The 14,740-nt window shown below is 36.9% G+C and overlaps 1 protein-coding gene across 6 annotated transcripts in view; it reads left to right on the forward strand.

The window, feature by feature from the left end:
* The window catches only part of VPS13B (vacuolar protein sorting 13 homolog B), a 473,584-nt gene that overhangs the window by 98,484 nt on the left and 360,360 nt on the right, over nucleotides 1-14,740 (forward strand). For all 6 annotated transcript variants that reach the window (XM_040548605.1, XM_040548603.1, XM_040548600.1 and 3 more), the window contains exon 17: nucleotides 6,213-6,397. In XM_040548605.1, the coding sequence (XP_040404539.1) occupies nucleotides 6,213-6,397 (185 nt within the window). The remainder of the gene's footprint in view (nucleotides 1-6,212; nucleotides 6,398-14,740) is intronic.

A 14,740-nucleotide genomic window follows, 5' to 3' on the forward strand; every position in this document is an offset into this window, starting at 1 on the left:
AACTGATGCTAAACAAATGAAAAGCTACACAATAGTCAGCTTAGAAATGATCGTATTGTTCTCTTCTAATCCCATATCTGAAATTATTTACAGAGTTTTTTATTCTTAAAAAAAAAAAAAAAGTTGATAAATCTCAAAGTTAATTGTATTCTCCCTTGCAATAAATTGTATGATTAGCAGTATTTCGTACAAATAAGAGAAAGAAGATAGCTACAGCTGTCTCACCTGCATAAGAGATGATTTAAGAGGTCATGCATCCTTCAGGGAAATCTACAGAAGAGCAGAAGAGGTTTCGAAGGCATGAGTCTTGGAGATGTTTCTGGAATTAAGTGTTCCAAAATAGGTTTAATTATTTTGTGGAATTAAGACTTGGTTCTCTAGCACAAATAACTGTTATTTTCTTAAGACTAAAACCTGTGGCAGTGTATGTGGCTGTGTGATATGACTGTTCTTTATTGTGAGGAACAGTGACATAAGTTGTGCATAAAAAAACTAAATAAATTCAAAACTGTAGTGGTTAAATTCCTTTCCCTTTCTTCTTCTACCTGCAGGCTGCCTTCAGAGTTTTGATATTTGTTTGTCTTACCCAACAGCAGCTACTTAAATGATGTTAAGTGAAAGGATCAAAATGATCATTTTTTTTAACTTGATATAAAGGATCAGATTAAATAGGAATACGTATTTGGTGTATGTGTGTAGGTGAAACCTTTGTTCCTGTCAAGTATAAAGCCAGCATACATATTCTGTTTGCATAGGAGGAAAGGTGTACAAATGCTGAGTGAAGTTATTTAGGCATTTAAATTGCATTCAGGTTCTTCTAAGACACAGTTGCTGGGTTCTAGTAGCAGGTTACTGTTTTTGTTATTTTGGAAAAAATGAACTAATAGTTTTTTACTGTACAGGATATGAGTAATAACAAAAATTAAATTTTTGGAAACATTTTGCAGGTTCCAGCTTTGCAGTTAGGGACTCTGTATAAACCTCTGGAGCCAGCTGTTCACCACTATATTCTTTCAATCATTCTGAGGTGTTGATTTTAAAAGAATGAGTTGCTGTTCCTGAAGTCTACAAACTGAAAATATTTCATAGCAGGCCTGTGAACTTAACATGGATTGGTTATATTGGTGCCTGTGCGTGGTGTATAATAAGGACCAATTCGTGTTTTCATTCAAAAATCGCGAAGAAAACTATTTTCTTTAATGGTACGCCAGATTTATCCAAATATTTCAGCAAGTCTGTATTACAGTTTGTCAGCAAACTGGGTACAACCGAAGTGTATTTAGAAATCATTTAATTAGGACAGATTCATTTTCACTCCATGCCACTACACAGCAAGACTTGCTTGTTCATATTTCCTTAAATTTATTCTGGAATTTGTCCAAGTTGAGCTTTAATGAGTAGTCTATCCCGCTAGTTACATTAGGATTTATTTTCCCCTAGAGAAGAGTGTTTGAATTGGTAGTTTTTTAACCTGTTCAGTTAAATGAACATATGTTCAGAGCTGCATCTTAACTCTTGAGTGTAAAGATTCAAGAAATAATTATTTGTATTGTTACAGTTTTACAGTGCAGTTGAAGTAGTGGTTTTCGAATCCAACTTTCGTAACTGTTTTAATGTGGTGATGAGTTTTGATATGAAGTCACATTCAGTTGCTTAATGCAAATTTAATGATACAGTACTGAAACATAGATCTGACTTGGTTTATTGAAAAATATAAATAATTGTATTTTCATTTATTGCTTGAATATATCTCTTGGGTCATAAAATACGGTTAAATATAGCTCAGTACCTTATTAATGAGAGATTTTCTGTATTAACAGGTGCAGTTTGGTAGCAAGCTTGTATTTTAAGTTCTTTTAAATGCATTATTTGTGTTTCAAAACTATCATAATAAATCCTGAATTATAAATGCACTTTCATCACTAGCCAGGCCTAGTTAAAATTTCCTTAAGCAACATTTGCTGCACACATGGTCCAATACCTTCCCCCTCCCCACACCTTTATGGACTTGATTTTTTTTTCTGTAAAAAAGGATTTATTTTCTTCAACTTCCTATCCTATAAAGTCATCTGAAAAAGAACAGTCCACTGTATTCCTATGGGATTGTTAAAATACAATAGGCTTAGAATTTGCATATTATTTCAAAGAAAATATTTCATACGCTGATATTATCCATGAGGGGATATTTTATGTGAAACTTCTAAGTTTCACATAGTTCAGTACAGTAGCTGTAATATGTATTAAATGAATAGCCAAACTTTTAAAGCAAAATCTTTTCCACTGCTGCATTGTATGCTACTGTTGTGACAGGTCTTCACAGAACTCTCTATAGTGCATGAGTTTGTTAATACAAATGTGTTATTTTAGATGGAATAATGGTGTAGTTGTGTTTGTCCTGAATATTGTTGAAAAAGTTTTTCTTTTTTTTCCTTCATTCTAAATTTTACATTAGGGAACCTGTCTTTTGAAATCTTTTTCTGAGATACTTAATGTTAATCCTATATGGTGATGAGAAATGAGAAGAAAAAGTAGAAAATATCACTTATTAATGACATAAAGGAGAAAAGAAGTTACAGTGCACTTCTGCAATGAGCTAAGTAGCAGAAAATCACAGTAAATGGCTTGATAAAAGCAATGTTAGGAAACATTCAGATTGATGTCACCACGCATTACATTTCTTTTGATATATCTCCAAAATCTTTGCTAACAGCCATATCTCATTTTCAGGATTTCTACCTAAGAATACTACATAAGAGTAGGATTACACCAGAGTAAATGACTTTATTGGTTTAACCTCGAGTTTTAAAATCACTTTTTATTTACTGGGTATGTAGCATTTTGTTCTGCAGGAAAGGATTTTCTGAAGTACACAGTCACCTTATGTACTCCTTTCTGCATGCACTCCATTACCTGTGCACACCTTTTCCGCTTAAATTGAAAAGCTGACAGCACAATTGTCATTAGCTTCAAATGAGTCACACCTCAGAGGCAGTTCTGCTGCTGCTTTTTTTTTTCTTCCCGTTCCTCTCCATGTTTTTGAGACCAGCTGTCCTGATTCCAAACTTTATACGGCTGAATAACCTTGGTCTAACAAATAGCGATTACTTTTACAGAAGGCTACAAAATGCAATTTTTTTGTCTTCTTTCTGTAGTTACATCCATTCTCTGACAATCTTTCATGGGTGTCTTCTGTCATACGAATCAGCTTTTCATTTATTCCTTTATTTTTAGCATGGCACAATGGAATTAGCTGTTGCAGATGGGCTTCATCTACCAAACTTTGATCTGTGCTGTAGACATACACAGCTGAGATAATTATCATTTTCTTCCCACTCCCTTCAAAGGGGGATCTAGTGACCAGTAGAGAGCAGTTCATATAATCCTCAGGTCTAGAATAATTAGATCTGTATTGCCTGTAAATGCTTTCTTGGGTTTTCTTTCCTTTTACCTTAAGTCTAGACAGCCATCTTAGATGGATGTTTATTTATACTGTAGGTGTGTCAAGTTTGAGATTAATTCCTCTTGTTTGAGATAAAAAGATTTTCAGTTGGCTGTTTGCTGGTGTTCAAAAGGAATCAAGGGAGGAGATCTGCCTGTGACTTAAGGTGAATGCTTGTTTGTGCAAGTCCAGATTTAGAGTGATGACATTACCTGTGACTCTACCACTGTGTCAACAGGGTAGTTGATACAAGCCTTCTGATGTTCAGAATGGTTGTTTCCAAGCCATTTTTCATTCATCATGCAGTTATCTCTAGCTTATGGGCTAGAAGTGTTAGCAAGGAAGATACTCTGCTATTCTGCTTCTTCATCTAGATGATGATGGTGATGAACCGGAGAAGTGGTGGTGTGTTTTTTCCTTCACAGCCTTCTTGGAGAAGGGTTACTCTCCTGATCAGAGGCAGAATGTGCAAGGAAATCTCTTTATTGACCAAACTTTTTGGCACTTCATTCTGCTAGAGATTTTAGAGCTTGAACATCAAGAACCACATTTCCCCTGGTCTGCCTCTGTATTCATGGAGCTTCATAAAGAGTCTCCACTTAATAGTATGATCTCACTTATCTGTGTTAGGCCACATGGTTGGAATAATTTTCCCATGGAGCCAGGTAGCAGATGCAATGTATTGTGACTTCTGTGACAGTTCCAGGGAAGGCTTTGATTCTGCTGATATTAAAAAAAAACAACTTCCAAGCATCCAAGGTCTGCAAGGGAACGTCTTTACATTTTCAGCTCCTCCCTTGATGATTTTGGTAAAAGATTTCTTCCTTTTTTTCCTGAGCTAAAGGCTTGTGTGAGTAATTTCAGCAGCTTTAAGATTCTGAGTCTTAATGGACCATTAACCTAATATTGTTAATTTTCATGTGGCATTAGTCTTGTAACTAAAATCTTGTAACAGAGGAGATTCTCCAGAATTCAGTCTCCCTATTCTCCCTGCCACTCCTCAATTTCTTATGAACTGTAGTATTTTATGTGAATGCCCTTGGCTTGCAAGTTAACATCCGGGTGATTTATATGTGTGGTCCTTTTAAATACTTAAAATACATATTCATGTGATGCATTGAGAACATCTTGGAGGGTTAAAAAGAATCGGATGGCAAATGTGAATTCATAAGAAATATTAAAGCTAATTGGAAAAAATATAAAGAGAGAACAGTCACAACATCATTATTCTCCTAGCGGATCTTTCCAGCTTCCAACATTTAGTGTCTAAATGACTTTATTGAAGGTGGAGATATACACAGAATCACAAGATGGCTGAGGCTGGCAGGGCCCTCTGGAGCCACCTGGTGCCACCCGTGCCCAAGCAGGGACACCCAGAGCAGGGTGCCCAGCACCACGTCCAGGCGGCTTCTGAAGGGCTCCAAGGAGGAGACCCCACAGCCTCTGGGCAGCCTGTGCCAGGGCTCCGTCACCCGCACAGCACAGAAGTGCTCCTGGTGCTCAGGGGGAGCCTCCTGGGGGCCAGTTTGTGCCCAGGGCCTCCTGTCCTGGCACTGGGCACCACTGCACACAGCCTGGCTCCGTCCTCCCTGCACCCTCCCCTCAGGGATTTACAGACAGTGATGAGATCCCCCTGGGTCTCCTCTTCTCCAGGCTGAGCAGTCCCAGCTCTCTCAGCCTTTCCTCATATAAGAGATGCTCCAGTACCTTAAATTAAATCTAATACACTATGAAGGGTTCTGAAAAGTACACCCAGAATATTTAAAGGGACTGTCCTATAATGCAGCTATATAGACAAGCTAATCTGTGTGCAGAGGATTATATTCTGGGGTCACTGGAGAAAATTGTGCTGAAACACAAAGAGTACATCTCAGTGATGGAGCAGGAGGTGATTAGGTCAAAGATGATAATGTTGTAAATATGCTGCAGGAAAAGGCTCCAGAGTGGAAATGAAAAGCTGTTGTGGTTTCTGTTGAATGTAGCAAGTCAATCTATTGCTTAATTTTAGGTAATAGTATACTGCTAGTATAATATATAGTATATATATTAGGAAGAGAAAGCAATTTAGTGACTTTTTGATAATTGTTGTAGAGCCCTCTTGTTGGTACTGGACTATATGCAGAAGAATTTATGTCCAAACAGAATGCCCTTTATCTTGCCCTGTCATCCCAATATCCCCAACTGTTCACCAGATTATAAAGCATTGAAAAATATTAGTACCTATTTGGAATCTCTTATTGAGCCAAATCTGTCAGCCAAATATGGAATACGAGGATAAGTACAGAACTCTTTTTTTTTTTTTTTTTTTTGTGAGTTGTATTTAGTTGTATGGATATTGCCTATTTGGGTTTTTGGATCACTAGATACATTTCATTTTGTTTACTGATTCACAGTAAGCTTTAAAATGTTTTCAGGAAAAAAAATTAACCTATTCTCTGATTTTAGTAGTTGCACAGTTTTATGTGTCACTTTTATTTGAGTGACTTGCTTTTGTTTACATACGTTAAAACCAAGAGAAAATTAGTTAAAAATATCTGATACTCTTTCTTGTCTTACAGGAAGATGTAAAGTTAAAGAATGTAACAATTCCTATATACGGTGAATTTCAATATAAGTAGAATCAGCTCTTATGAGAAGAAATTTTAACAGGCACACAGCTCTGTCCTTACAGGCTAAATGCTTGCAGTCTGCTATTCTGTGACTCAGTTTTTGAATTATTATTCTTATGCACCAAAGTAATGATTTTTCTTTTTATCTCAATATTTTTAAACAGGAACAAGCGTGCTCACATCCCACTAACAGAATGCATATTTGAGCTTCCGAATTTGACAGTTCAAGCAACTAGAGCTCAAACCCTTCTGCTCCAAACTATTTACCAGAGCTGGTGTCATCCTATTGGAAGTGGCAGTTCTGTGGCGGTAAACGAAGCTTTACTGAATGAGGTTTTCCAGTATTCAGGTAAATTTGTGATGTTTTTGGTTAAGTATGTTAGATTAATACCCTTATTATGCTACAGTGTGCTGCTAGTGAATGCGCATATAGCTATATCCTTTAAATCCAGGTTTTTACTTAGAGTAGTTAACAGACAAAATGTTTTTTGTGTGTATATGCGTATTTATAGCTTATGCTTAGAAACCAGGATGTAAGCTAAGCCACCAAGCTTCACTCCTTGGCACCAATTCTGGATGCATTTAATTTTCCCATACAGGATAATTTTTCCATATTTCGCTCATCTGAAACATCCACCCTTGCTACCTTATATGGTGTCATGTTGTAACGTAAGATCATTCAGAGGTGAAGCTGTTGGATGAAATAAAAAATACCGGATTATTAAGGGCTTTATTAATCAGTGGCATACAGAGGTTGGTTTTTTTTAAAGGGCTGCATATGTTTCTCATCTAGTTTCATAAATAAGTGTTTCTGTTGTGAAACTGCTGAAGATAGCAGGTCCCAGATGTGATGATGTAAATAATGAAGTTGGCTACCTGTCATGCTTTAGCAAAACATCTAGGAATTTTAGGAAGAAATTAAGGATGAATTTAGCCAGAATATTGATAAAATGCAGAGGTTGTCACCAACGTACATGATCTGAATGCTTTACTTTTCTGAATCTTGATGTTGATTAGCTAGCTCATAAATAAGTTAAGACTTCTTCAATTGACTACATCCAATATTTTTATGACTGTGGTCACTGTAGTATGGATGAGTACTTGCTCAGTGTATTGAATGCTGGCATATTCATCTTCCTTCTTCTCACTTGTTTCCCCGAATGAATGTGTTTATTTTGCCTAAAGTTAGGAAACAAACCCAATTTGCTTTTCTTGGTTTCCGTGTTCAGTATACAAAGCTATTTCATTAGCATGGAGTATTAATTTAAATTATTTTCAGGATTTAATCCAAGATTTACTAGCACTATCAGTAAAGGATTTAAGAAAAGAACCAGGAAAATGCTAATAAAGGTTTTCGTCTTTTGAAACTGGGCAAGGCTCTTGTATTTAGATATCACTATCAGTATGATATTGTGAATCTCTGTTGGGGGGGCGGGAAAGGGTGTAAACCAGTGAAAGCAGTAAAAACATGCCAAGCCTTTCATTCTAGAGAAATCTTTCTGAATTTGTCTGTCTGACCTTCCAGGACAGTGGCTCATTTAGAAGCTGCAGGTAGGCATTAATTGGCATTGAATTCAATGTTTATTCGGGGCTGAATAGAATGGAGACTCTCAGAATTATGAGGAAATTCCCAGATAAGAATTAGTTTCTCCAATATATGACAACAGTTGATGAATTCTGAACATTTTTCCTATTCCCTATTCATATTGTAGTTACTGCCTTTGGCTGGGCGCTCAGTCTTTCTGCAGTATCCAGTTACTCATCACGGTTCCTCATCTCATTTTTATATACATACTAACTTCTGTAACCTTTTGTGATTTGGTATTTTCCCACTTTTCTGATCTGAAATTGAGGTTAAATAAGCTGTCTGATTTTTATTTCCCTGCATCCTCCTTTCTGAGGTGAGTTTTATGTTTGCTTAATTTACAGTCATGTGAAATCCATCTCAAGGATTACTTAGGTCTCCTTTTGTGGTGGGGCTGCACCTGCAATGCAGCACCTAGTGTGGCACCTTCCAGTTCGAGCGGGGTTGTACAGAAATTGGAGGGGGTCTAGTGGATGGCTGGTGATACATAAGGGGTCAGGGACATAAGGCATGTTTCCATTGGAGGTAGTTGAGGGAACTAGGTCTGGTTAGCCTGCTGGAAAGGAGACAAAGGCACAATTTAACAGCAGCATACAAATGTTTGGAGGACGGTTTCAAAGATAATGGAACCGCGTTCTTTTTGGCAGTGCTGGATCATGTAACAAAGACCACAAATTATGACTTGCAAGATCTGAATAGCATTGAAAAAATTGCGCAGCAGGGTTAAGGAATCCCTACCTTTGCAAGTTTTCAAGGCTTAGCTAGACAAAGACATAGCATACCTAATTAGGTGTTAGTGATGATCTCGTGTTGATGATTGCTTGGACTAGGTGACCTATAGAGGTCCCATCCAACTGACAACTTTGTCGTTTGCTGTATAACCACTAGTGGTTTCAAACCTTTATTAGGGTTATTACCAAGATGGTCTAGATTTAATACTTTCATACACACCAGTATGAAAACATTTAGAATTTTTGCAGCGCTTGTCTTTCAGGAAAATTAAAGATCTGTTAAAGGGAAATGGATGATGCCAGATCCGGCAGTCCAAGTGAAGTGAGGTTGCTGCTACCACCTCCATGTCCCCTGGCTCAACCAGTATTATCACCATATCATAGAATGATTTGGATTGGAAGGGACCTTAAAGATCACCTAATTCCTACCCTTTTTTATTTTAAAGCCATTCCCCCTTGTCCTCTCACTCCAATCCCTGACAAAGAGTCCCTCCTTAGCTTTCCTGTAGGCCCCATTTAGGTACCGGAAGGCTGTAGTGGGGTCTCCCCAGAGCCCTATCTTCTCCAGGCCTAACAACCCCAACTCCCTCAGTCTAGAGGTTGGACTAGATGATCTTGGAGGTCTCTTCCAACCTAGACGATTCTGTGATTCTGTGATCCTGTCTTTATAGGAGAGGTGTTCCAGCCCTCTGATCATCTTTGTGGCCCTCCTCTGGATTTATTCTAGTAGGGCCATGTCCTTGTTGTGCTTTGGGCCCCAGAGCTGGTTTCAAAAGGGAGCTCTGCACTGTGTATTCCCAGAAACATAGGAGCAGAAGTTATAGCTAGTGTCTGGGATTCAGTCCTAGGTTACTTCAGAAATATTTTCTACTCCAAAACTTCCTTCAAACTAGTTTAGGCCAAAGGTGATGTAGTGGTTCAGAACAAACTCTCAAGGTGTTTCTTGTACAAATTCTTATTATGAGTAGATTCAAGAAATGCTAGGAGGAGAAAACATCTCGAAGATTAACACTCTTATCTCCCCCACCTTTCAATCTCCCTCTGTTCTCCAAAACCTTTTGGCTAGAAAGACATTTTCCTGAAGTATTTTGCAGTTGTTGGTTAGCAGACTTGCTGCCTCCATCAGATAGTCTGAGAGGTTTTTTTTCTCATCCAAAGGAAAGGTGGCTGAAAAAATAAGTTTTGAAATCTCAAAAGCAAATTGTGTTTTGGTTTCTTACAGAATTTAAGAATGAGGTGGCTGTGCTACTAAAAATTTGTATTGACCACACGTTAGTAACGTATGTTATGTTAAAACTACCAATAAAAAGATACACGCTGTACTGTCATTGCCTGACTGAGCTCAGAATGTGTGGAGAACAGATAAATATGAGTATTTCAAGAAGGGGATGTGGTTTTTACATTTAAAAAATATTGTAATGCTGCTCTTTGTTTAAATGTTGTGCCTTACTTACCTTGCAACTAATTCGGCAAAAAACAGATTTTTGATTACAAATGACTTGAAATCTGTAGGTATTGGTAACTATTTAATGGATTTTTGTCTTCAGCCCAGACATAGCTCTTTAGAGATGTATTTATTTTTTGTTTCCCTAAGTTATTTTGATAACCCTTGATGTATATAAGCACAATAGTGTATTGATATGTTAGTTAAATAGTATGTTAGGTCTTATGCTTGCACATACTTGAGAAACATCCCACTTTTGCAGTTCAACTCCTGTACATGTACATGTGGAAAGAAACATGAAGCAGAAATAACATCGTGCTTTCTACATTTTTACGAGTAGATGTAATGATGATCCTAATAACATTCTTTTACAATTGTTATTATTTTTAACAAAAACAATTATACAATATACTGAAATTTTGGAAAAATACTTTTACAATATCTTTTAGAAGTTGAGCATAAATAATCCTATGGAGTAATTTTATTGTGTATTTTCTCATTATTTCTTAGTAGGTACCTGAAGCACTCAGTTTCTAAGCATTTCAGCCTGCCAAGAAAACATATACACAGTCACACATGGCTTTAGTTTACTCTGGAAAACTGGAACTTGCTACCACTTTTTCCTTGTCCTGTTCAGGTAGTTCATTATTTTGTTGACAGTTCGGTTCCATTAATCTGGTATTTTTAGGAAAATTGCTTGCAGACCTTACATTTCTCTATTGAAGGTGATCAAATAGGTATTTGAATCCCTCATGTAAATGATGTCTTAAAGTTAAAATAAAATCTACTTTCCAGAAAGTAACTGTAAAACTATTTTATGCAAGATTTCATGTGGGATACCTTAATGGTTGAATAATAAATTTTACCTCATAAAAATGAAATTCAATAATACAGTAGCTTTCTCAGCGCGGTAGCATCTGGTTGAATCTCATGAGAGCCAATATTTTCCAACTCATTAGGATCATGTCGTTCTGTATGTCGTCAACATTGACTTAGCCAAGCTACCTTTACTTACATAACCGCCAAACTATTAAATAGGTCTCTTGTGGAGTGAAGTCAAATATTCCTCTTATTTTGCTTTTGCCTTGGAAGAAGAGAAGAAAATGTACATACTGTAACATTTAAACATCTGGTCTAAACCACATCAGGGTAACACTGAGGAAAGTAACAGGATTCAGTATTCTTCCCAGGTGTACATATAAAAAAGGTTTGTGGAGCTGCTGCATAGTTCTTTTAACCACTTAGGAAAAAGACTGAAATAAGTGACTTGCTTTTCTAATACCCCTGGTTTTAAAACTACTTTTTTCCTCTTACCCCTCTCCCCTGCCACCAAACCCCAAAACACAAACCCAGCAAAAGCCTGGAATTTCTACGTTTAGTGGTAATGTAAGTTGTTAAGCTCTAATTGCTTCCTTGCAAAATATTGGCATTTAATCTGTTTGTTCCAAACAATGTGGCCAGTTTTGGCATTCATTTTGAGGACTATGACTTAACCTTTCTGGTTAAAATCAAAGTGTAAGGGTGCATTCTCTTAAGTCATTACTTGGGAGCGGCAGGACACAGCTGTACGAAATGTGCACGGTATAAACAGTTTACTGTCTTGCATGGTGATTGTACCCACATGTGTCCTTATTCTTCACTCAGTCATCTACCTGCAGCGTGTAAATAGAAGTAGTTTCATACACTGTACATTTCTGTGAAAGTGTGGTAGATTATCAGCTCTAATTTCAGATCTGTGTAGGGTGTGGGTAACCAATTTAAGCACAATTCTTTATCTTTAATAGTTGAATGTGATGTAGTTTTCTGTAATCTTTTCTCTCATCTTATTACAGACATTTTCGGTGATATTCCTAAGTCTGAAGTGACTTACACTGAACTGTAGTACAACTACACTGGAGTAGGTGGGACATTCTATCACTTTTAGGTGTAATCAGTGGTGTTTAGCTTGTTAAGTATCTTCTTAATAAATTCCCTCCTTCAAGCAATGATTCTGTAGTGGCCTGAAATGAGGAACCAACGTATGAAGTAAACATGTAAACCTCTAATTATAATTACCTTTTGATCTTTTCTGCTGTGATTTATGTACACAAATAAGCTTTGAAATGGAAAAATCGTGGTATTCTGATGAAAGAATGGTGATATGCTTAGTCAAGACATTCATAAAAGCTTAACTCAAATCTGTAATGTCATACTAAAGAATCAGATGTATGTAAAAATCCATTAGAGACTTTTAAAATGTCTATTTTGGTGAAAGTGAACATATAGTGTCGATAGCACAGCCAAGGAAAAAAAAAATCAATAGATTGTGAAAAGAATACACACATACATACATGAAATCTATACATATACATAAGCATATATAAGGTTTTTTGGTTGAATTATGTTTCAAAATTGCAGAAGAACTCTGTTCAGCACGTACATTTGTTGAAATTAACAGCAAACTCTTGTTGGGTATGTTGGTGGGCTACCAAAAACAAGACACCTAAGCCTAGAGCTATAAATAGTGCCCTTCCTCTGGAGTCTGTAGTTTATTTGCACAAATAGCAATTGAAGCAGTAACAGAGGGCACCTGTTTTGTTTGCTCAGCTGTTAGCTTTATGTTATTTCATGTTCTATTAAGAAAGGTGTGTTTGGACAGCAGGGAGGTAGGCTGCCTTTTTGCCTTGTTCTAGCTGCCATGTACTACGTCAGGTGAAAAACTACAGGGAGGGTGAGGTGGCTTCTGTTCTAAGAGCAATTGAGCGTGCTGAGGCTAAGATACTGGAATACAAAGCATTACAAGAAGGATGGGAATAATGTAACAGCTCCTGAATCTGCTGCATAGTAGGAAGTGGAAAATTCGTGAGAAGAGCTCGAAGCAGACACACAAAAGCTTCAGAGTTGACAGGAGGAAAGATTGTTTTTTAGGGGGGGAGGATCCAGAGAAGTTGGTGTCAAATTTAGTGTCAGCCAGGAAGCCACCAGTGACTGCTACTATAAGTATGAAGCACGAATAAGAATGCCATGGTGGTATTTTTTGCTGCCTGTGTTTTATGAAGAAGGTGCATGTAGAGGTTCTGTAACAGAAGAATTGTCCCTACTCGTGCTGCAAGTTGTAATGATGAACACTGCTTCTCTGAAGAGCAAAAGGAAACTTCTTTGTCCCTGGAAAAAAAAAATAAAAAAAATACAGTCATCAGAAAATTCAGATTAGAAGGGACCTCAGGAAGTTGTTTTCTAAGTGGACTGATGAAGAAATTATAGTAATATACTTTTTAGTAACATAGCGATAGCATATTGGCTAATTTTTAGTTGAATCTTCAGATCTGGCTATATTGGTAGCAGTGTCAGTTACTTCAGTGAATGATCAGTGATTGTTCATAACCAGAAAATAAAAACCATTTCATCCTGCAGGTGAAGAAATGTTGATAAAGGGTCACTTGGGATGGAGAGACAAATTTTTCTACAGAACTAGTATTTTGTAACAAATACCTAATTCTTTTCTTCAGTTGATATTAAACATGTCCATGGGACTATTGGAAAGTAACTTGGAGCAGCAATGACTAAAATCTCCCACTTTGTCTGTCAAATGTATTATTGTTGCTTTTCACCTTTTTAATGTTGAAGGAAAACCGTAACTGATGTCCTAAGCCACTGCTAAAATGCAGTGGTGGTGCTCCTAGTATCTTACTCATGTAGAAAAAATAAATGGGCTTTTCTTGTCTCTATTTCTATTTATTACTGCCATTTCAACAATTATAGTGATGCTAAATGGGAGTTCTTTGTTGAAGTGGTACAAAATCCCAGTGTAATCTGAGAATGGAACGTACACCATTTTGTTTATGGCTTGGTAGCAAACCTTGTTGTTTTTTTCTTTTCTTTCTGGAGGAAGGCAAAGTTGTTCAAGTAAGCAAACCAAAAAATACAAGTGTTTACAGCTTTAGTGGATCTTCACGTGCCTATATCTGAAGTGCTGTCATTCCTTTCTATTGTTTCCTGTTCTAGTTCTCACACTGATTAGATTTAACCTGAGCTTCAGTGCTATCAATACACACAAAGTCAAGTCACACTCTCATCTTGATTAGTAAGTCTTTTAGTGTACAATATTGAATACTTCCATCTCAAGCCATCACTCTGTGGTAATTTGACAGTTCTGGAAATTTCAGAAGTCGTTATCTCCCCTTTTCCACTTTCGATTAAAGAATCCTACTTTGCAGGATTTCAGGTCAGTTTATATAGTGAATTGTTCTGAGAGGGAAATGAAGATGTGTACAGGTGATGCAACACAAAGAATTAATAATTTATGTCTACTAATAGTCTCATCTTTTCACTTTATGGTTTCATGTGATCTCCTTTCAGCTTAAACACTAAACGAAGCTGTTGTGGGCTGCTAAAACTGCCTGGTATGAGGTTTTGATCATAAGTATCACTTCCGGGGCTTCAGTAGTCACTATTGAAAAAATTCCAATGTGGACATAGTTGAAAATGAGTGTGTATCTTCTGTGCTTTTGTCAGCTGCAGGAGCCAATGGTGTACGTTTTAAAAAAGAGCACAAAAATATGTGACTAAATTAGGTATCTAAGCCTTTCTCGCTTCTCCAAATCACTGTAAATCCAGAAGAAGATGTTCCCGTTATGTTTTTCCATGTAGATTGTCACTTGCAGAAGTTACGTTCTGGCTGAAGATCTTTTCTTGAAGAGTAAAAGCCGACATCTTAAGGTTTATGAAGAAAAGTAATGAGAAAAAATGTAGTTTGGTCACTTCTTCTATTAGGCATTTCAGTCCAAGTGAAATGGTTTATTCAGGTTGTAATGTTGAGCAAGACAGTACTTTTGTTTGAGTAACAACATGTTGGTTTTTTGTTTCTTGTTTTGCTGTTATGGAATTAAATTTAATAGAAACGCTTTGTGATCCTTGTATAGCTTTACAAGAACTTAGAACAGCTTGTAATAG

The sequence above is a fragment of the Cygnus olor genome, chromosome 2 (assembly GCF_009769625.2).
Source record: "Cygnus olor isolate bCygOlo1 chromosome 2, bCygOlo1.pri.v2, whole genome shotgun sequence".
In the NCBI taxonomy this organism is placed as follows: Eukaryota; Metazoa; Chordata; class Aves; order Anseriformes; family Anatidae; genus Cygnus; species Cygnus olor.